Genomic DNA, 25,037 nt, shown 5'->3' with positions numbered 1-25,037 from the left:
AAAATCTTGGAGGACTTCAAGAAAGCAACACAATTATAGTAGGGGATTTTAACACCCCACTGTCAAAAATGGACAGATCGCCCAAACAAAATATCAACAAAGATATTATGGCATTGAACAACATCCTAGATGAAATGAACTTAACTGATATATATAGAGCCTCTCATCTCAAAGAAACTAAATACATATTCTTTTCAAATGTACATGGAATATTTTCAAAGATAGACCACATGATAGGACACAAAACAAGTCTCAATAAATTCAAGAAAATTGAAATCATATCAAGCATTTTCTCTGACCACAAGGGACTGAAACTAGAAACCAACCCCAAGGAAAAAAAAATCCAAAACACTCAAAATCATAGAGATTGAATAGCATGCTATTAAACAATGAATGGGTCAAGAATGAAATTAGGGAAGAAATCAAAAAGTTTCTGGAAACAAATGAAAATGAACTCACAATAACCTAAAACTTATGGGACACAGTGAAGGCAGTCTGGAGAGGGAAGTTCATAGTGATACAGGCCTACCTAAAAAAATAGAAACATCCCGAATAAACAACCTAATCTACACCTATGAGAGACCAAGGAACAACAACAAAGACAACCCAGAGCAAGTAGAAGGAAGGAAATAACCAAGACCAGAGCAGAATTAAATGACATAGAGACTAAAAGCACAATTCTAAGGATCAATGAATCCAGGAGCTGGTTCTTTGAAAAGATAAACAAAATCAACAAGCCTTTAAGTAGGCTCATCAAGAAAAAAAGAGAGAACACCCAAATAAACCCAATCAGAAATGAGGAGAGATTACAAATAAACCCAATCAGAGGAGAGATTACAACTGATACCACAGAAATACAAAGGATTGTAAGAAATTACTATGAAGAACTGTATGCCAAGAAATTTGAAAACCTAGGTGAAATGGACAAATTTCTAGAAAAATATGATTTTCCAAAACTCAATGAAGAAGAAGCAGAAGGTTTAACCAAACCAATAATGGCAAATGAAATTGAAGCAGTCACCAGACAACTCCCGACACACAAAAGCCCTGGACCAGATGGTTTCACAGGAGAATTCTACAAAGCATTTAAGGAAGAGTTAACTCCTATCCTTCACAGACTATTCCAAAAAATCCAAAATGATGGAAGACTCCCAAACTCTTTTTATAAAGCCAGCATATTTTGCTTTATCCCAAAACCAGATAAAGACACAACAAAGAAAGAAAACTTCATGCCAATATCATTGATGAATATAGACTCTAAAATCTTTAACAAAATATTGGCAAACCACATCCAAGAATACATTAAAAAGATCATATCTCATGACCAAGTGGAATTCATCCCAGGGGTGCAAGGACAGTACAATATTCGCAAATCAGTAAATGTAACACATCACATAAATAAAAGCAAAGACAGAAATCACATGACCATATCAATAGATGTGGAAAAAACATTTGATAAGGCACAGCACCCATTCATGATAAAAACACTCAGCAAAGTGGGAATAGAGGGAGCATTGCTCAACATAATAAAAGCCATATATGAGAGACTTATAGCCAACATCATACCCAATGGGCAAAAACTAAAATCTATTCCAGCAAGATCAGGAACAAGACAAGGGTGTCTGTTTTCATCACTCTTATTCAACATAAACTGGAACTCACCACTTCTATTCAACATAGTATTGGAAGTTGTAGCCACAGCGATCAGACAAGAAAAGGAAATAAAAGGCATCCAAATCAGAAAGGAGGAAACAAAACTGTCATTGTTTGCAGATGACATGATAGTGTACATAGAAAATCCTATACAGTAATCCCTCACTTATCACAGGAGTTACATTCCAGAGACCCCCACGATAGCTGAAAATCCCTTAAGTAGTGGTGTTATAGTTATCTTATTATTTATATATATATTTCAAGGCTTTATAAACCCTTCCCACACTCCTATAAACCTTTTCCACTCTCTTATTAACCTTTTCCACACTCTTATAAACACTTCATATGCTCTTAAACACTTTCTACACTCTTAAACCTATGTAATTTTAACAACATATAAAATTCTATATGGATACTCACCAGTGAAGTATACGTTTTTTTTTTTAAATCCATGATACAGTGAAGCTGCAATAAGTGAACCATGATATAGTGAGGGACGACTGTAGAATCCACCAAAAAACTGCTTGAACTAATAAATGAATTTGGCAAAACAGCGGGATACAAAATCAATATCCAGAAATCAAAGGCATTTCTGTACACCAACAATGAAACAGCAGAAGCAGAAATCAAGAAAAAATCCCATTCGACATAACAAAAAGAAAAATAAAATACCTAGGAATAAACCTAACCAAGGAGGTAAAAGACCTATATGCAGAAAACTACACAACACTGAAGAAAGAAATTAAGGAAGACACAAACAAATGGAAACATACACCATGTTAATGGATTGGAAGAATTAACATCATCAAAATGTCCATATTACCCAAAGCAATTTACAGGTTCAATGCAATACCTATCAAAATACCAATGGCATATTTCACAGACATAGAACAAACACTTCAAAAATTTTATGGAACCATAAACGACCCCGAATAACTGCTGCAATTTTGAGAAAGAAGAGTAAAGTTGGAGGGATCACAATACCTGATACCAAACTGTATTACAAGGCCACTGTAATCAAAACAGCCTGGTACTGGCATAAAAACAGGCACATGGACCAGTGGAACAGAACAGAGAACACAGAAATATACCGAAGTTTCTATGGTCAATTAATATTTGACAAAGGGGGCAGCAACATAAAATGGAGTAAAAATAGCCTACTCAACAAGTGGTGTTGGGAGAACTGGACAGCTACATGCAAAAAAATGAAACTCGAGCACCAACTTACACCATACATAAACATAAATTCAAGGTGGATTAAAGATTTAAATATAAGCTGTGACACCATTAAAGTCCTAGAGGAGAACATAAGCAGGAAAATCTCAGATATTTCATGTAGCAACATTTTCACGGATATGTCCCCCAGAGCAAAGGACATAAAGGAAAGAATAAACAAATGGGATATCATCAAAATAAAAAGCTTCTGCACAGCTAAAGAAAACAGTATTAAAATAAAAAGAGAACCAACTGTATGGGAACACATATTTGCCAGTGATACCTCAGACAAGGGTTTAATTTCCAAAATATATAAAGAACTTACACGACTTTACTCTAAGAAGACAAGCAACCCAAATAAAAAATGGGCAAAGGACTTGAACATAAACTTCTCCAAGGAGGACATACAGAGGTTCCAGAGAAACATGAAAAGATGCTCAATATCGCTAGCTATCAGAGAGATTCAAATTAAAACCACAGTGAGATGCCACTTCACACCAGTCAGAATGACCATCATAAACAAAGCAACAAACAACAAGTGTTGGAGAGGTTGTGGACAAAAGGGAACCCTAGTGTACTGTAGGTGGGATTACAGACTGGTACAACCACTATGGTAAACAGTATGGAATTTTCTCAGAAAACTAAAAATGGATCTGTCTTTTGACCCAGCAATTCCACTGCTAGGATTATATCCTAAGAACCCTAAAACATCAATCCAAAAGAACCTATGTACCCCAATGTTCATAGCAGCACAATTTACAATAGTCAAGTGTTGGAAGCAACCTAGATGCCCATCAGTAAATGAATGGATCAAAAAACTATGGTACATTTATACAATGGAATTCTATGCAGCAGAAAGAAAAGAGGAGCTCCTCTCCTTTTCGACAGCATGGATGGAACTGGAGAACATTATGCTAAGTGAAATAGACCAGGCGGTGAAAGACAAATGCCATATGATCTCACCTTTAACAGTAACCTAAACAACAAAAGAAACAGAGAAGCAAAATATAACCAAAGACACTGAAATAGAGAATGGGCTGACAGTGACCAGAGGGGAGAGGAGAAGAAATTTCAGGACAAAAGGGAAGGGACTGGAGGAACAAGTAGAAAGGACACATGGACAATAACAAGGGGGTGTGAAAATGGGAGGGAGGTGGGGAGGGCTAGGGTTGGGCTGGGATGGGGTAAAAGGCAAAAAACTGTACTTAAACAATTAAAATAATAACAACAACAACAACAACAACAACTTTTCTGATATATCTTTTTCGGCAAGGGAAACAAAAGATAAAATAAACAAATGGGACTACATCAAACTTAAAAGTTTTTTCATAGCAAAGGAAACTATCAACAAAATGAAAGACAACCCACTGAATCGGAGGACATGTTCACCAATGATACATCTGATGAGGACTTAATATCCAAAATGTATAAAGGATTTATACAACTAACCACCAAAAAACCCCAACACAATCCAATTTAAAAAAATGGGCAAAGAATCTGAATGGACACTTTTCCAAAGAGGATATACAGATGGCCAATAGACATTTGAAAAGATGATCAATGTCACTAATCATCAGATCAATGCAAATTAAAACCACAATGAAATATCACCTTACACTTGCCACAGTAGCTATCATCAATAAATCCACAAAAAGTGAGGGTGAGGATGTGGAGAAAAGGGAACCCTAATGCCCTGTTGGCAGGAGGGCAGATCAGTACAGCCACTGTTGAAAGCAGTGGTTTTTCATTTCTTAAAAATGGAAAATGGAACTGCCTTATGATCCAGTGATTCTACTTCTGGAATATATCTGAAGAATCCTGAAATATTAATTCAAAAGTTTATATACATCCCTGTGTTCTTTGCAGTGTTATTTACAATAGCCAAGCTTTAGAAGGAGCTCAAGTGTCTGTCAGTAGACAGGTGGTTAAAAAGCAGTTGTACATTTACACAATAAAATACAACTCAGCCATTAAAAAGAAGGAAATCTTACTGTTTGCAATACACATGGAAAACATTATGCTAAGTGATATAAACCAGTCAGGGAAAGGCAAGTATTACATGATTCATTCATATGTTGAATCTAATGAACAAAATAAGAAACAAAAATGAAACACACTTGTAGAGAACAGACTGACAGCTGTTAGAGTGTAGGAGGCTTGTGAAACTGGGTGAAAAAGGGGAAGAAATTAAGAAAAAAAAAAACTCATAGACACAAACAACACTATGGTGATTACCAGAGGGAAAGGCAGGAGGGCAGAGGTGGAAGGCGGTACAGGGGGAACAAATGATGATGGAAGGAGCCTTCACTTTGGGTGGTAAACACACAATATACAGATGATGTGTTACATAATTGTACATCTTAGACCTATATAATTTTATTAATCAATGTCACCCCAATAAATTTAATAAAAAGGAAAAATGAGTGCAAATATTGAAAAAACAGCTCACAGAATGGTCAGAGTAATTATAAGAGAACTAAAGTACAAGTGACCCAAATGTTCACTAACAAGAGAATACATAAAGAAATGATGCTATATTTCTACAATGAAATAATATGTGGCAACCAAAATGAACAACCTAATAACCTCAAAAACAGTCATAAATCTCAAACATTATATTGAGCGAAATCAGCTAGACAAAAAAGAGTATATACTGTGATTCCATTAATATAAAGTACAGGATAATATTAAGCTAATGAGGTGAGACACAAAAGGGTACATGAAGTTCAAGGCAAACAAAACTAATAGATAAGATAGATGTATGTGTAGTGGCTGACTTAGAGTAGGGAACTATCTATAAACTGAAAAATGGTACCAAGGTGCCTGTAAGGTGCTGGAACTGACCTATATTTTGATTTGCTTGGTGGCTAATCAGGTAAATGAAAAGTAAACAAGCTGTACCTTTTAGATTTGTACATTTTAAGGTATGAAGTGTACACCTCATCAGAATACCATTGATATTTTCTAGAAGTGGAAAGGGAAAATGCACATATAATACTCTAAGCCATCCTACAGTAGATAATAGAAAAATTCACTAAGAATAGAGATATATGCAGTAATAGAAGGTAATGAAAGGTGGTATAGAAATAATGATTGTAGTCTTAGAATACATAAAAGCACTGGAACTTGAAATTTTGTCATAAGGAAGTAAACAGAAACTCAAGGTATCATTCCAACTTGCTGGAGGTGATATTTTCCCGTTACAATACCGAAAATAAAGAGTACCATATTTTTTTCTTTTTAAAAATAACTTACCATTTTTACTTTTTAAGATTTTATTTATTTATTTTTAGAGAGAGGGGAAGGGTAGGAGAAAGAGAGGGAGAGAAAGAAGCATCAATTTGTGGGTGCCTCTTGCATGTCCCCTACTAGGGACCTGGCTTGCAACTCTGGCATGTGCCTGGACTAGGAATCAACCAGCAACTGTTTGGTTCACAGGGTGGCACTTTTTGCACTGAGCCACACCAGCGAGGACAAGAGTACTATATTCTTAATGGCAACAAATGGTTTAAAAGGAAAAGAGAACAAGATTAACATTTTCTATGTGGAAATATACAAATTATGTATGATTGTGTAAGATAGAGAAGCTGGCAAAAGGTAATCCTCTAGGTCTGTAATTTCAGATTATATTGACAAAGGTGGGAAATTATGGGGAGAAATAAAACAAGTTAAATATCCCTGATATATACTGTTCATAATTTAATGTTTTGTTCAGAAGTTTATAACAGAAAATTACATGCTTGAGGCTTTTTAATAAAAATTACAGATAATTAATAGTAATATTAAATTACTCAAATGCATAGAAAAATACAAGGCACAGTCCATCAAGCCACTGGAAATGATAGGAATTTCAAGGATCCTTTTCATAAAAAGTAAGCATACAGATGCCAGTTATAAAAATTAAAATAAATTTTAAACACCCTTATGAAAAGCCAGAAACATTAATACGTATGTGTAAAACAAGTATTTTTTTTAAAGATTTTTTAAAATTTATTCTTAGAGAGGGAAGGGAGAGAGAAAGAGAGAGAGAGAGAGACATCAATGTGCGGTTGCCGAGGGTCATGGTCTGCAACCCAGGCATGTACCCTGACTGGGAATCGAACCTGCGATACTTTGGTTCACAGCCCGCGCTCAATCCACTGAGCTACGCCAGCCAGGGTAACAAGTCTTTTTAAAAGAAAATAATATAAGGGGAAGAAAATAATGAGGGAAGATAAAGACATGTGAAAACAAAAGTAAAGCAGAAGGATCTGTGGAAGACAAAATAGAATAAAATGACAACATTCTAAAGAAGAAATATCAATGGAAAATTATTGAAGCAAATGTTTACAAAGCTTATTGTGCTAAATAACATGGTATCAAACTATAGAAATAAAACACAATTAAAAAGGCAAGGAGAATTTGACAGATATACAATCATGATAGCATACTCTAGCAGACCACTGTCAGACTATAATTTTTCAAGTTGGCTAATGACAAATATGGACAAAAGAGTATTGAAAAATATAATAAACAGAGCCAAATTTTTCTATATCTATAACATGAATTCTAAGGAAGGAAATAACTCATTTTCAATCATAGTGGAACATTAGGAAATATTGATCATACACCATTCTCTTAGTAAACCTTAATACATTTCTAACAGCAAACAGAAAATAATAAGAAAGACTGAATAATTAGAAAAGGGTTTGAAATGTAAAAATTTAAATGTACTTTGTATAACAATTATTTAGGATACAAGGATGTTTGAAATTTGGTGGGCTTTTCAGGCAGCAGTGAAAATAAGAATACTTCATATTAAATTTAAGGTCACAGCCAAATCCTTAATATTGCAGCTGGTTTTACTCAGTCCAAGTTAAATTATAGGTAAATCCTATAATATTCTTGATAATAATATTCTTGAGTGTTTTCACTACTACAAAAATGAGTAAATATATTAAAAAGCATTATTATTCTGGTTGGAAAAATATATGCCTTAAAACTCAATGAATATAGGTTAAGTGCAAGAACCAAAAATGACAAATTAGAATATTAAAATAAGACTAGAATTGATCATGAAATAAAACTTTGAAAATAAAATCTCTTACATAAACTTCTGACAAACTGAACCAAAATAAAGAAAGAAAACAAATAAACAAAAGGTAAATGAAAGCAGATACAATAATCAATACAGAAAGTCTCTCCCTAAGGGAATTTTTAGAAGAAAGTATCAAATAAAAATGTTCCCACAATGAACTCAGGAGATAATAAAAACCTAAATGGACTGATAATCTTGGGAAATTGATCATGTGACTAAAGGTTGCCTACTAAAAGGCTAAGTTCAAACAGTTTCACAGATAAATTCTTTCAAGCATAGCATTTTTTTTCTTAGACAAACTTTTACAAAGCAGAAAGAAAAAAAAAACAAGCAACATTTGTTTTATAGCATGTCTATAACCTGCCTTCACTTATAATGGTAATACATAAAAAGAAAATTATAAGTCAGTCTCTCTCTCTCTCATATATATATATATATATATATATATATATATATATATATGTATATATGTATATATATGTATATATATTTGTGTGTATATACACACACTATGTGTATATATATGTATACACACATCATACAACTATGATGACAATGCACTAAAATGCTTAACTACATAATATAGATGCTAATTCAACAAAAAAAACTAGTGCTACAATATAACACACATAAAAATAAAATACACATTAACAATTGGATTGTGTTTCCTGGAAAAGCAAAGATGCCTCATAAAAAACTCTCAAAATATCATGAATCCAGTGATTTACACACACACTCACACATGCATGCACAAGGTGACTGCAATATATGCCAAGTATTTATTAAAGAAAATCAAAGGTCATGCCTGATAAAACCTCATCCATGTATAGAAATAAACATGTGACCATCACAGTCAGATATACTAGGCAAGTTTTGATGCCTATTGTGCACAAATTCCCATTCCAGCTGGCCTCACACTGCCCACAGTTCTAGCTCAGAAAACAGTCATCAAGCTGATAGCCCGATTGCTGTGTCTTGGCCAAAAAGTCTTTGTCTGGTGGCTTAGCCAGTGGTCTACCGGTACCCAATACTTCTGTAAGGGAATATTTCGAGTACTGCTCAGGGTAAAAGGAACAGCAGAAGCCCAGCTCACACATGCAACGTAAAGCACAGGTAGGTACTGACAGCAAAGAGAAAAATCAAGAGGACCACAAAAGAGAGATGTGGAATCAACAGATAAAAATTTCACTTTAATTTCCTATAATTATTTAAAATACAAGTGATGATTTTGTGGTCTTAGCTTTGGTTTTTAATCTTTGAAGACCAAAGAAAAATATAAATTACCTATCTCAATATAACTGTCACAACAACTGTGAAACACTTGTCACTGTGAAACTCAAGAATATGACAAAGATATCCATAACTGGTATTATACGAGTTGGTCATAGTTGCTGTTAGCTCTGCTCAACTAAAAAAGATCTGAGAAAAAAAATAATCATATACACTCATGGCATAATAAAGACATTCATTGATTGAGATGATATATTATGGATCTTAAAATACCAAGAGAACAGATCCAAAACATGAAAGAACAAATATAAGAGTTCGGTAAAGTAAACACATGAAAAAAAGTAAAGGAAACCCAACACTTCACCTCCCTCTATGTCAGCAATAACATTTTAAGTAGTGCCATTTACAATATTAATGCCTAAGTATAAACTTAACATAAAATGCCTACATAAAGGAGGCCACAAAATTTAACAGACATACATAAAAAGGGGTTGCATTTTTAAAAAATGAAGTACATGAATTACTAAGCTAAAGGCTGGACACCAACATTTTATATACATAACCCTCTGCAGCTTTCTATATGCTTAAAATGCTTCATAGTATAAAAACGAAAGGAAACTCTATGAACATTGCATGAGGATTCCCTTTCCTATAACAAACAGTAAGGAAGTTCCTCAGAAAATCAGAAATAGAACTACCATATGACCCAGTAATTTCACTTCTGGATGTCTGTCTGAAGAAAATGAAAACACTAGCTCGAAGAGCTATGTGCATTTCTGTGTTCATTGCAGCATTTACAATAGCAAAGATATGGAAGAAATCTAGTTGTCTATCAATAGATAAATGGATAATAAAGATGTGGTACATATACACAATGAAATATTACTCACCCATAAAAAGTAAAATCTTGCCATTTGCAACAACATGTGTGGAACTAGAGGTAATTATGCTATGTAAAATAAGTTAGAGAAAGACAGATACCTTATGATCTCACTTATATGTAGAATCTAAAAAAAAAAAGAAAACAAGTGGATAAACAAAACAGAAACATACTCATGGAAATAAAGAACTGATGGTTGCCAGAGGGGAAGGCATAGGAGAAAGAGTGAAAGAGGTGAAGGAAATAAGAGGTAGAAATTTCCAGTTATAAAATAAATAAGTTGCAGGGATGTAATGTATAGCATAGAGAATATATTCAATAATATTGTAGTAACCTTGTACAGTGTCAGAAAAAACGCACTGTATTTATAAATTGGTAGAATGAGGTCAAAATCTTTTCAAATTAAATATTGATTAAAAAGTTAATGAATTTCCAAGTATTTTTTCTTTCAAAGTTTAATAAAAATGTTAGATGTTTAATAGCAACATAAGATATGTAAAGACCTCAAAATGGAAAAGAAATATAAATGAAAGATATATTTTCTGAAATGCTGAAAAGATATGTTTAAGGTATATAAATTAAAACAGACTAAATAAAAATCAACTACTAGTACTAGACAGAAGTGTTAAAATGTCAGAAAAACACTCAAACACATAGGTGTGTGTATATATATACAAATATATACACACACACACACACATATATGAGAAAGAACATAATTACAGATATATGGTATTAAATTACTTAAAACAGAATTTTGTGCACTTTATTTGAATAGATGTTTTACAATTTAGCAAAAATTGCCATATCCATGCATTATATAAGTGACTAAATTTTATCCAAGAATGAGGTTTCAAAAGAACATAATTGCAGGAGAAATTGGAAAGACTGTCAAAAATATACCACTGAAAAATATTCTTGCTACAGATGTGTTTAAAATTTCAGAGAACTAATTCCTATATTTTAAGAAATTGTTTCAGAAAAAAAAGTAGAAACCTTTCAAATGAATTTTTTCAAATAAACATAATAGTATAATATTAAATCCAATATAGTAAGATGGAAGGATTGGGGTGGGGGTAAGAGACATTCTGAACCAATTAGAATAATAATAGACTAAATTCTTAAGTTACAAAAATGTTGCTTTTTTATTGAGTTTATTGGGGTGTATAACAAAACTATACAGGTTTCAGGTTTTGTATGCCTCTTAAGGCTCTATTATGACTTCCTGCCAAGATGGAGACATACATAGACAAACTGTGCCTCCTTGCACAACCAAAAGAAGGGCAACAACAAATTTAAAAATGAAAAACAACCAGCACTGACAGAAAATTGAACTGTATGGAAGACTGACAACCAAGGAGTTAAAGAAGAAACATCCATTCAGACTGGCAGGAGGGGCGGAGACAGCAGCCAGGTGGAGAAGATTTATGGCAAGACAGCAGCTGGCAGACCCAGTGAGGCAGCAGATTGTGGACTGCGTGACCCCACATTTGCATGCAGACAAACCAGGAGGATCAACTGGGAAATGAGACAGACCACGAAACCCAGGGTTCCAGGGCAGGGAAATAAATCCTCCAACCTCTGATTGAAAATATCTGTGGGGGCTGAGACAGCAGCAGGAGAAACTCCCAGCCTCACAGCAGAGTCCATTGGAGAGACCCACAGGGCTCTAGAACATAGACAAACCCATCTACCTGGGAATCAGCACCAGAAGGGCCCAATTTGATTATGAGTAGAGGGGGAAGAGACTGAAAACTGGCAGAGAGTGGACCAAGTGCCATAGTTCCTTCTCAGACCCCTTCCCCACATCCAGGATCACAATGCAGTGACGTGGTTTGTCCCACCCTGGTGAACACCTAAGGTTCTGCCCCTTACTATGTAACAGGCACACCAAGACAAAAAAAATTGAAAGAACAGATCAAAGCTCCAGAAAAAAAATACAACTAAGCAACGAAGATATAGCTAAACTATCAGATGCATAGTTCAAAACACTGGTAATCAGGATGCCCACAGAATTGGTTAAATATGGTCACAAGTTAGAGGAAAAAAAGAAGGTTATGCTAAGTGAAATAAGGGAAAATGTACAGGGACCCAACAGTGATGGGAAGGAAACCAAGACTCAAATCAACAGTGTAGACCAGGGGGAAGAAAGAAATATTCAGGCAGAAAAGAAAGAAGAAATAAGAATTCAAAAAAATGAGGAGAGGCTTAGGAACTTCCAGGACATATTTAAATGTTCCAACATCTGAATCATAGGGGTGCCAGAAGGAGAAGAGGAAGAGCAACAAATTGAAAACTCACATGAAAAAAATAATGAAGGGGAATTCCCCCAATCTGGCAAAGGAAATAGACTTCCAGGAAGTCCAGGAAGCTCAGAGAGTCCCAAAGAAGTTGGACCCAAGGAGGAACACACCAAGGCACATCATAATTACATTACCCAAGATGAAAGAGAAGGAGAGAATCTTAAAAGCAGTAAGAGAAAAGGAGACAGTTACCTACGAAGGAGTTCCCATAAGACTATCAGATGATTTCTCAAAAGAGACCTTACAGGCAAGAAAGAGCTGGAAAGAAGTATTCCAAGTCATGAAAGGTAAGGACCTACATCCAAGATTACTCAATCCAGGAAAGCTATCATTTAGAATGGAAGGGCAGATAAAGTGCTTCCCAGATAAGGTCAATTAAAGGAGTACATCATCACCAAGCCCTTATTATATGAAATGTTAAAGGGATCTATCTAAGAAAAAGAAGATAAAAAAATATGTACAGTAAAATGACAGCAAACTCACAATTATTAACAACCACACCTAAAACAAAAACAAAAACAAAAGCAAACAAATAGAACAGGAACAGAATCACAGAAATGGGGATCACATGGAGAGTTATCATCAGGGGAGTTGAAGGAGGAAAAAGGGCGAAAAGGTACAGAGAATAAGTAGCATTAATGGTAGGTAGAAAATAGATAGGGGGAGGTTAAGAATAGTATAAGAAATGTAGAAGCCAAAGAACTTATATGTACGACCCATGGACATGAACTAAAAGAAGGGAATAAAGCATTAAAAATAAAATAAGCATAGACTATAACCAAATAGTCTACTTTAAGAATAAATGCATATTTCAAAATTATAAGGTCTATTTTAAAACTGTAATACATGTAAAGGACAAATTCTAAAAATTGTATCAGAACAAAGCATTTGATAACACTGAGTAGCCATTAATTCCACAGATGGGATTATACCCAAAGAATCTTCAAAAGATTCAAAAGAACCTATGCACCCAATGTTCATGGCAGCACAATTTACAATAGCCAAATGTTGGAAGCAACCTAAGTGTCCATCAGTAAATGAATGGATCAAAAAACCATGATACATTTACACAATGGAATACTATGCAGCAGAAAGAAGGAGCTCCTATCCTTTGCTATATCATGGATGGACCTGGAGAACATATGCTAAGCGAAGTAAGCCAGGTGGTGAAAGATAAATACCATACAGTTTTACCTGTAAGTGGAACCTAATCAACAAAACAAACATGCAAGGAAAATATAATCAGATATATTGAAATAAAGAACAAACTGACAGTAACAAGAAGGGAGGTGGGAGGGGATAATGGTGGGGAGGGGGAAGAGTTGTCAAGGAACATGTATAAAGGACACATGGACCAAGCCAAAAGGGTCAGGATGGAGGGTGGGAGGTAGGGTTGGCTGGTGTGGAGGGAAGTGGTAGGGGAAAAGTAGAGATAACTGTACTTGAACAACAATAAAAAAAAAGAGAAAAACCCTATGTATATACAGATATATTATAGTTGCATGTATGTTAAAAGATATTTAGAGAAAATTCTTAAATCTGAGAAGTGCAGATACTGTTTGAAATGGCTCAAACACAATATTATTATTATTATTATTATTATTATTATTATTATTATTAATATCAAGAAAAGACTGACATAATTTTTATTTTGTTTTTAGTATTATTTAGAAAGTCCTTATGAATAAAGTATGTCCAGGATAAATAACATAAAAATGATACAATCATTATTTGCATATTGTATGGTTGTTATAAAGATTATATGATTATATAATGAGAAAAATCCTTAGTGTCAACTAACTAAAAAAATCCCAGTAGAATTAATGAGAATATTTATAAAAACATGGATATAAGGTGTACATAAAACCTAGTAGTGTAGTTAGACACTATAATTAACCAGTTAGTTAGAAATATTCACTAAAAAACATATTAGTACTAGTGATGAAAAATTTAATTGGATGTAACAAGAATATAAAGAAAATTCTCATGAACAAATAAAATATACCTGGAATATAAACACAGAAACAGTCAGTAAAGAAATATTCATTTGGAATTTAATGGAAAAGCCTATCTTATATTACATACAAAATTAAATAACTGATGAATTAAATATCTTTATATATTTTAAGCAATTAAAATATTGGAAATGGAATTTTGAAACAGTAACCCTGTGAAATATTTAAGCAAGAAAGAAACTTAGTTTCATAACAATTAAATACTTTTCTGTGGTATAATATACCATAATGTGTTAAGATTAAATTAAGATTTTGGTTAAAGATGGAGGGTTTTAGAGAATTCCTTCCACAATTACTACTAAAATGATATTAAAAGGATTAAAGTGGGAGTAAGTGAATTTGTTTTTAAAGGTGTACAAATGATTGTATGCTAATAATATTAACAGTACAAAAGTAATGATATTGAGCAAACTAACAAATTGGTGTGAAAACTGCCTTAGCTGACCTGAGAGTACTGAATTCCAAACCAGCAATGGGTAAATTGGTACCTGATTTGTTCTGTAAAGCTTCAAATACTAAGAATGTGAGCAGCAAGAACATCTGAAAAAGGAGGTGGGATTAGGCTCAAAACTAGAGTACTCACTGAAAGGGAGTTTTTGAACTCATTAGACTGCCTCCTAGTCTCTGTCCACTGTCACAGCCAGATGTCTGCCTTCTACAACTCTAGCTAAAGACTAGAAATGTATTATTCTTTTAAAGGGGAAAAAAGGGTTTTTTTTCACCGTGGACACTAGGCACAATTGAACATGGAGCTATCATTTTGAAAATAAGAGGATTAAAGTGAAAGACTGTTTATGTAATAAACATTGAGACCTTTAGCATTTTTTTCCTATTTTGTTCTTAGAATATTGTCAACCAGGTTTATGTGATCCAGATAATAGTTTCTGAGGACTACAGCCACATACAGAATAATTTTAGCCACTACTTCTTTAAATATTTTTCTGTCCATTCCCATGCTCCTGAAAGGACTCCAAATTTTATTGAGTAGTTATTTTATACCACTTGTTAATGCTCCACAGATCACTTAGTCTATTTATTTCCCTTTGGTCTTTTTTTCTTTATTTGCTTTAGTGTAATTTTTATTACTATGTCTTAAAGTTCACTCATCTTTTATGTTGCACAGTGTAATGTTTTATTACTCTCATTTGGTACATTTTTAAAAAATTTTCAGACATTGTATTTTAGATCTCTAAAAATTATATGATTCTTTTCAATATCTTTTATTTTACTCATTATGTTCTTATTTTCCTTTAAATTTCAGAGCATATTTAAAATATTTATCACAGCTGTTTTTTAAATTTTTATTTAGAGAGAGACAGAGAGAGAGAGAGGGAGAGAGAGAAACACAGATCTGTTGTTCCACTTATTTATGTATCCATTGGTTGCCTCCTGTGTGTGCCCCAACCAGGGATTGAACCAGACGCTCTGGCATATCGGGATGAAGATCAAACAAACTGAGCCATTTGGTCAGGGTCTATCATAACTGTTTTTAAGTTACTTATCTTCTATTCCTGCTTATATTGACTGGTCTTCCTCCTGCTTATGGGTCACAATTTGTTGCCTCTTTAGATGTGTAGTAGTAATTAGGTATAAGATATATATACATAGAAAACTACACATGTAATAGGAATTCAGCTCCATGACTTTTCATACTGTGAAAACACCCATATCACATGACCAGAGCTCAAGAAACAAAATATTACCAGCACTACTTAAGTCCCTAGCATGCCTCCTAGTCACCGCTCCTAGACATTGTGAGTGCTACATTTATTAAATTTGTGTGTGTCTTCCATTCAAATGTGTTAACATTTATTTTGGAAGACAGGAAGGTTACTTGTGGACCAGGTATTGGGAACCACCCCGCCGGGTTTCAGAAGCTGTAACCCCGCCATGGCTAAGGTTGAGTGAAAGACCTTGGGACCATAAGGCACTAAGGAGACAAAGCTTATCTTCCAGGCAGGGGTGCTGCCTCTGCTCCCTTTACTTCACCCTGCTAGGCCCCAGGTGGCTGACTGGTTAGCCAATGATGGATAAGATTCCTTAAGGGAGGGACAACCTAAGACAGGCACAGTCATGAAGGGGCCATCAGGGAAGGACTTAGGGGACTATAGAAAAGGGGTGATGAACCTTTACCCCTCAGCTTTGTCATAACCTGAGTCCTCATTCTATCTGTAAGAAGTCTCCTAATCTCTTGGCAGCTCACATCCTCCACCTGACTTAACCCTAAAACAACACCGGAGGTGGGTGCAGCCCTGTGCTGGAAAGGGTGGTTCCCCAGGGCAATCAGGCCTAAGAAAGAATGCATAAAATCCTGTGAAACCTGCTTTGCTAAGAATGCTCTCAATTTAAATGATAAGGGTCCAAACATAAAATGAGTTTGTTTCCCAAAGTTTTATGGCCCTTTAGCTATATGACCCTGACTCAGAATATGCCCTTATAGTTCTTTAAATGTTATCTACTGTTTGGTCCTTACTACCTGACAATGATTGATAAGCTTTACATACATTCCCTATATTCCTGTGCAAATTAAACCCAATAAAAGCCCATTGACGAACAGGTTCTACGCCCTTCTCCTCTGAGAGACTGGTACCTTTCCTCCCCAAGCAGATCATATCTTAGTAGGCTTATTTTCATCTGTAGCAGCTGGTGTGGGGTGTGTGTGGGGGTGCAGCTCTGTAGGTGGAGCACAGCCCCCCACCCCCGCCCTGCCACACACACACACACACAACGAAGTTGACTTTTCCAAGGTTTGTCTTTAAATTTCATTAGGGAAATTCTAGAGTAGAATTTACTCCAGGGCCACCAAAGGCACAACCCTGTCCAATCCTCATTGGACCAGCCTTGCAATTGTGCTGGATTAATCATTAATAAGTTCATTAATTTTGATACTTTTTATAAGTCCTGTTTTTAATTTTTTGAAAATTAAGCTCCCACAAGGTATAAAAGGTATCATAAACATAACCATGTTTTGCTGTAGTTGTGATTAGTCATTATCTCATAAGAAGATATGTAGAAGTATTCATAATAAAATGACAAAGTGTGGGGTATACTTTAAAGTCGTCTATAGGAGAACAAATAAAAGGTGGGGAAGAAGAAATAAATAAAATTGTCATATGTAGATAATTGTGGAAGTTGGTGATCAATGTTAAGTGGGTTGATCAATTTATGGGGCTCATTATAGAATTTTTGAGAGAATTTCTACTATATAATAGAGATGAAGATAGAGAGAGAGGGAAAAGAGAGAAAGAAACAGGGAGAGATTGAGAACAATAGAACCCCATTTTATAATTCAAATTGGTGATGGTGAGATTTGAATAAGTCACACTGTATAAGAAAGAATAGTAACACTAAATTTTAAAAACTGGAACAGCCCAAAGATTGCTTTCATCTGATTGTCATTTGCTGCTACGCTGCATGAAATGAAGCACCCTTCCTGCAGGGCCTAATGTGGTTCTGGAAATATTGATGGTTCTAACTGACATTAAACCTCACTGCACACAGGGTATCAAGTATCCCACAAGTCCTTGAGTAATGAATTATGGGCTTCTGACAAAACCCCTTATCAACTTAGCAGAAGCAATCAGAATTTTCAATGCAAAGTGCAAAAAAATTTAATTATTCTCCTCTGGCTTTTAGTTGTGAGCCAAAGAAAAGCAATAGGCAGCTGGAGGGTCATGACCATTAGGTGTGCCCTCCAGAGACACATGCAGGTTGTCATCTGCATGTTACAGACTGTGAGACAGATTGATGAGGAGCTTGAAGCTAAGTACTAGCAGTAAACATTTGGGTAATTTGCTTCTCCAGAAATAGAACTTTCAGGGACGGTGTTAAGATGAGGAATGTGCTGAGTCATCAGTAATGGAATGTCATTGTTGATGGCATTTACCCAAAATAATACTGGAACACCTTGAAAAAAAGGTATATTTTTCTTAACCTCAAATGCTTAATTCTGGAGCACATGTCAAAAAAATGGAGAGCATTTCTCTTTCTCTTTTTAAGAAGTATCATTACTTGCAGGAGTAATGGCAATGTGTACCTGCAGATATATACCCTCATTGGCTTTCACTAGAGTGTCCTGGACTCAAAAAGAGTTGGAGAAAAGTATGGAAATAAGGTGTATTTTTGAAGCACAATATTAAGTCTATGATCGAATTCAGATTTTATACGGAAGCCCTATGTAGTCTTCCTTTGTGATACTTCTTCAAAGGTTGTCTCACTGATAATTCAAAGATCTGTCACAGACCATAAGGTTGCACTGAACCACTGTGTATTGAATCTCCATTTGCTGCAGTGAAAGGGAAAGCCAGGCTAGGGTTCCAGCCAACCTTTGATGCATTCAGCTTGAATGGAATCAAAGTTCAAATTGGTTTGGTAAACGTGAGTCATCTTTCTGGAAAGGGATTCTATAAGCTTGCTTCCCTAAAGTATATAGTAGTTTGGAAATTCCTCTCCAAAATCCTCTTTGCTTTTTCCCATCAATATTATTGATTAAGAAATTCCTTAGTCAAACCTCCAAGGAGAGTCATAAATAGAAAATCTGTATTACCTAGTGGAACTTTTCTGTAGGAATTGGTGGCATAAATAAAGAAAACCATATATTTGTTCAGGTATGTCAGGGTCTGAACAGTGTCTGAATTCAGAAATTTATAAACCTCTCTTGAAGAATGTATAATTTTATAAATTTCCATTAGTATAGTGTCCAAACATGAATAATAAAGACAAAAACTGAAAAATTAGGTAGATAAATGAGGAATATGGGTAATAAATAATAAACTACTACATATATATGTGTGCACTTGTACATATGTATGTATATACATATACACATGTATATTTATACACATAAGAATATTATAAGGGTTTTCATATGTACAATTTTATAAGTTTCCTTTTACATTTAAACACTTTAGAAAAATAAGCATATTAGAGTCAAAAAAGAAATTTTACATACAAGGTGGGGCAAAAATGGTTTACAGTTTTTTGTATGAAAAATAATACAACAATTAATAAATGATAATACAAGAATAAACTGTGTTTTATGGACTAACAACTGTAAACCTATTTTAGCCATACCTTGTATAGACTACCTGGCTTAAATAGTCACTGTGCCTTTTACTAGCACAGAAAAACAGCTGGTAACTAACTTCTCTGATAATCAATTTATTCATCTATACATTGGGGGAGTAGTAGTATCTATTCAGCAGTGGCATTGAGCAGATTAAATGCAATAATAAATGTAAATGCTAAATATGTTGTCTGGCACATGAAAATCATTGGTAAATATAAATTAAATTTACACATGATATTGTAATTAAAGTGAGATTGAGAAAAAAAATCATGACTTAAATGTAATAACCAAGATGCCTGTGATCCAAAGAGTGTTTCCCAGAGTAGCTGAATCAGCATCACCTGGAAACTTGTTAGAAATGTCAGTTCATGGGCCCTACTCCAGAGCTACTGAAGTGCAGCCTCTTGGATGGGCAGAGGAGCTGTGTGTTAATACACATCTAGACAATTCTTATGGGTGCCAGTGTAAAAATAATTGCCCCAGAAGTTAGGAAATAATTAAAAATACATTAGTATACTTTGTACACTAATATATATATTAGTATATACAAAGTATACTATTATTAGTATATATAGTATATAGTACGTATATACTATAATAAGTATATACACTACATACTTATTATATATAGTATACTATATATACTAACATATATATGTACTTTATATACTAATATATATTTTGTATACTAATACATATATACTAACATATATACTAATATATATACTTTATATACTAATACATATATACTAAAGTATATATAGTATCACTACTCTGCTAGTGAACACTGTGTGCACTAATGAACACTGCTACTCAGCTGTTGAACCCTTCCCTATTCTCACACAGCATGTTTTCTCGAGGACAAGGAGGGCTGTGAGCTCCTCAGTGCCAGTGAGGCTCTGTCACACACGTTTGGCCTCAGAGTACAGGACATGTACTGGGAATCAAAGAAATTACTTTAATTGATTAATTGGCTTTGCTAAATTTCTTTTAAATAACTGGAAAATCTACTTACTTCACCATGATTAAAAGCATATCAAGATATTTCATATTAAATATAGCTTCTATAGCTAAATCAAAGTATAAATTGCAGAGCATTTTGTGGATATATAAGAGAAATAGAAATATGTTTTTGCATCAGAAATATTTTACTTTTTTCTTTGAATTTTTTAAAAAACTTATTTATTGATTTTTAGAAAGAGAGGAAGGAGGTTGGGGGAGGGGGAGAGAAGGAGAGAGGGAGAGGGGCAGAGGGAGAGAGAGAGTGAGAGACATTGATTTATTGTTTTACTTATTTATGCATTCATTGGTTAATTCTTGTATGTGCTCTGACTGGGGTCAAACCCACAACCCTTGCATATTGGTATGATGCTCTAACCAACTGAGTTACTCGGCCAGGGAAAATTTATTTTTTGTTTGTTTTTTGTTTGTTTATGTGTTTGGCTTTAAAAACTGCCCTGGGAAGAAAAAGAAGGAGGAAAAAAACATAGTGAATTTTGTTTCATTAACATATGTCACACTGTAGACTCTCAAAGCAGAATTTGGTAAAATAATGACCAATATTATACTGTGATTCAACACAGGGTATAGAGAACAATTATACAATAACCGTTTTTTTCCCCTCAGAAAATGCATATTAACATGCTGATCAAACTTTAGGCACAGCCATCCAGCTGGCTGACTTTGCCATTATCATGATCATGATCGTTGTCAAGTGCTGTTCAAGCATCTCTGAGATTGGCGCGTTATGCTAAGAAGTTGCAATATATTAAAGTCATGCAATATATCTAGAGATGGGGAAATTTATAAATTGTGAGCATTAATTGGCATTTTTTCCATTTTAAGGTCTTTATTTATACCGGAGAGCAGCAAGACGTTTGTAGAAGAACAAGGCCCAGGGCCATTGTGGTCAGACAGACCTGAATGACCATGCATAGTGTCTACCTTCACAGCACAGTGCTGTTATAATACTGCAGCACAGTGTCAGCTACCTAAGCTCTGCTCAGTGAGAGTTATTATTGCTGTTGTCATAGCGGTTGTTGCTGCTATAATGTGATGATGATGATGATGATGATGATGATGATGATGATGATGTAACTTAGAAGATATATAAGCAGTTGAAAGACAACCCTCTCAACTTCATGGTAAGGAACAAGTAACTGTCAGCTTCCAGACACATAAGAGGAGGTTAAAATATTCTCTCTATCTCTAATTTATAAACACTCCAAAAATAGAGTAACTATGTTTAAAATGCAAATCTTGAAGAAAATTGTCTTTTAGAAACCCAAAGAAGCAAGCACAGGATGCCAGTCATCACAAAACTGTGTCAAATGCTTCTACAACAAACATTCTAGCTTAGTACTCAGATACTTTGACTTAAGAGGGTAACATTTTCATTGCAAAGTGATCACAGCTTTATGGATTCTTCGGTGAGAAAATTAGAAAAGAAGTGAGAGAGATCATGACCTCTGCATTTAATTAAACTTTTCAGTTGCTAATTCTTCTGCAAGTTGATTAATAAAGAGCGTATGCTACCACAGTTTCTGAAGTGTTAGTATATGTACTCAGTCATGTAATAATCATTCAGATCATTATAACTTGCTAAAAGTATCTTGTTTTATTCTTAAAATAAATGCTGCATCTTAAAGAGAAATATTGAGTCTGATTCTACTTAATTCTTCCAAAATAAGTGAACCAAGGATGTAAGAACAAATGTTCTGGCTTCATCAGATAGAATAATATTCATTTCCAGTTCTGTCACTTAAACACTGTGGAGGTTAGTGTAAGCTACTTAGCCTTCTTAAGAATCAGTTTCTTCATTTGTACAATGGGACTGGTAACAGTACATACTTAATAGAACTGTAGCAAGGACTAAAGGGAATAATTCTTACTTACACAGGAAGTGTTCAGTAAATGTCAATAGTCATTGTATTCAACTTACACACAAAATAACTTAGTCACAGGACATATACCTTATTCTTACAAATTATTCTTTATTGATACCTCTGCATCTTAATACTATGTTGTTGTATTCCCAGCAACTCTATAAATAAAAAAATAACAGTAACAAAGCAACTGTCTTTCAGGAATATAACTAAAGAAATGTGAAAGATAAAATTGCAAAAATTAATAAGGAATCAATGGTTAAAAGAGCAAATATAGGACATTCACTGATTATAAACATATTTTCTATTTTCATATAAAGATTTTATACATTCTTTCCACAAATAGTATCACTGTTAAATTCAAAATATCCTAATTCTTCCCTTTCTAATGTTTGAATCCATATAATATATTCCTTCTCCTAATTTTATTTTTTTAGTTCTTTAAGCAGAAATATAAGACTAAAACATCAAAATTTATCTTCTAAAAATATTAAGGTGAACCAACCTACTTGAAGAACACTTATTTTTGTATATTCAGTTATGTTTTTATTTTTTTTTAAAGAAGAAAAATGAGGGTAAATACTTTAGACTTTAAAAAAGACTTTGTGAGCTTTGGAAAAACATGACCAGAGAACACCTCATCTTTGGGAATACAGCAAAAGACAAAAACATCATCACTAACAGAAGCTGAATTACACAGCAGAGTTGAGCTTCTAAGAGAAAATTGATTCTGCCACAATAAAAATGGAACAGAGCCAAGAGACTACAATCAGAATCATTTGGGTACTTAAGAGACCCCTTTAACAATGGGGGTGCATTCGAATCCTAGTGCCATCATTATAGGCTTATTTTCCTTGTCCAGTTGCCATGATATAGGCCTAAAAAGAAGCACTGACATTTTAAATTGCTCAGTCTCCATAGCTGAATTTCATTTTCTTTTCTTTTTCTTTTTTTTCTTTCGTAGGTAAAAACATTTTCCCTTATTACTAGAAGAATGCTTCTGAGAGCAGCACTGTGAATGTCTAGAGAACAATAGTGAAGGCAGCACCAGAGGGTTAGGGTATTGACAAGGGGAGAGAAATTACCTGCGGGCATTTGCTCCAAGGTGCCCACTCAGACATGACACATTCATTGGGACACAGAAGAGAGCAGGGTTGGGTTGCTGAGGGCATTTCATCCTGGCTGCAGAGGCTTTTATCCACTGCTCTGCCTTCACTCTCTACAGTGTTCTCACATCTGTAAGGCAAGACCACAAGGTAATTTGATCACTTAAAACAGTAGAGAATAAATTTAAAATAGTTAAGATGTATCACACTTACTCTTCAAATATAAACATAAGGCCAGCAGAGAAATGAGGTAAAAAATTCCAGTCAGCCTTTATTGAGTGATAACTCTGTGCAGAACCTTTCACTCGGCAGAGCAGGAAATCACAATGGGGGCTAGAGACACTGTTGTCCTTGAATAACTCTCAGTCTACAGAGACCTCCAATATATTTGCTCAGGTGTACCTAGAGTGAATTTACTTTTTATTGTATCAGATCTTGAAGGCTCTCCTTCTTTGAATGTATCCATCATTTTGTAATAGCCAGAGCCTTCATGGTTCCAGTGACTCTCTCAGAGCTTTCCTAGACTTCCATTTCACATCACATCATATTACCTTCCCTAATCTTTGTCCAGCATATTTAAGGTCATGAGAAAGTAAAGTAAAAATTAATTGAATATGTTTTCTGTTAGGTATTTTCTGCAAATCAGTAAGGAGTTTTGGTATCATAAACAAAAGGGCAATGAGCAAGCATTTTCATGCAGCAGCTGGGCACATGGTGTAGACACATGCATTGTAGTTGTTTGGACTACCCGTTGTTGGGCTTTGAGATAAGTTCTGGTGAAGGCTAGATAAATGGTCATGTCATTGGTTCCGTCAAATGAAAACCAAAGTCTTATACCATTATATACCCCCTCAACCCACCAGAATGGCCTAAACACAAACAAAAAATATCAAGGGTTGGCAAGAATGTGGAGCAATTATAATTCTTCTTACTTTGCTTGTTGGAGCACAAACTCTTTGACAAACTAGTTGGCAGTATGTACTAAAACTAAACAGATACAAACTGCGTGTCCCGACAGCCCCACTTTTATATTCATCTGCAAAAGGAAGGTGGACAGACCTGCACTGCAAAAACTGACCAAAAATGTTCATGGTGCCACTACAAGTAACTGACCAAACTAGATTACATGCTATAAAGTGGTGAGAATGCACGTAAACTCCTGTTACATAAAACAGCATGGGGAAGTTTACAAATATAATGTTGAACAAAAGAAACTAGACACAAAAGAACATTTATAATTCCATCCATGTAAAATTAAGAAGTAGACAATGCTCATGTGTGGCCTCAGAAGTCACAATAGTGATTACCCCTGGAGGAATGGTTATTGAGGGGCTTAGGTGGTCCTGGCAATATTTTGTTTCTTGGTCTCGGGGCAGTTACACAGGTGTGTTTACATTGTGAAAATTCACCGAGCTGCAGCCCTATCATGTGAGCATTTCTCGGCACTTATATAGTACATACCAATTAGAAGGTCATTTTAAAATTATTTTCTGAAAGAGGTTTAATGAAGACTTGCTATATGTAAGCCTCTTTTGCTAGGTATTGGGATACAAAGTTATTATTTGTTAATAATAGTTCATTTTGTTACTGTATCTGAGGGCTTAC

General features: G+C 34.6%; 1 protein-coding gene across 1 annotated transcript in view; it reads right to left on the bottom strand.

The window, feature by feature from the left end:
* THSD7B (thrombospondin type 1 domain containing 7B) overlaps window positions 1-25,037 on the bottom strand; it is a 776,886-nt gene that overhangs the window by 93,294 nt on the left and 658,555 nt on the right. Inside the window, exon 16 of the mRNA XM_045826088.1 lies at window positions 23,412-23,562. Within this exon, the coding sequence (XP_045682044.1) occupies window positions 23,412-23,562 (151 nt within the window). The remainder of the gene's footprint in view (window positions 1-23,411; window positions 23,563-25,037) is intronic.

Source organism: Phyllostomus hastatus, unplaced genomic scaffold (assembly GCF_019186645.2).
Source record: "Phyllostomus hastatus isolate PE091 unplaced genomic scaffold, TTU_PhHast_1.1 phas_scaffold_60, whole genome shotgun sequence".
Lineage (NCBI taxonomy): Eukaryota > Metazoa > Chordata > Mammalia > Chiroptera > Phyllostomidae > Phyllostomus > Phyllostomus hastatus.
This window is presented reverse-complemented; position numbering and strand designations above follow the sequence as displayed.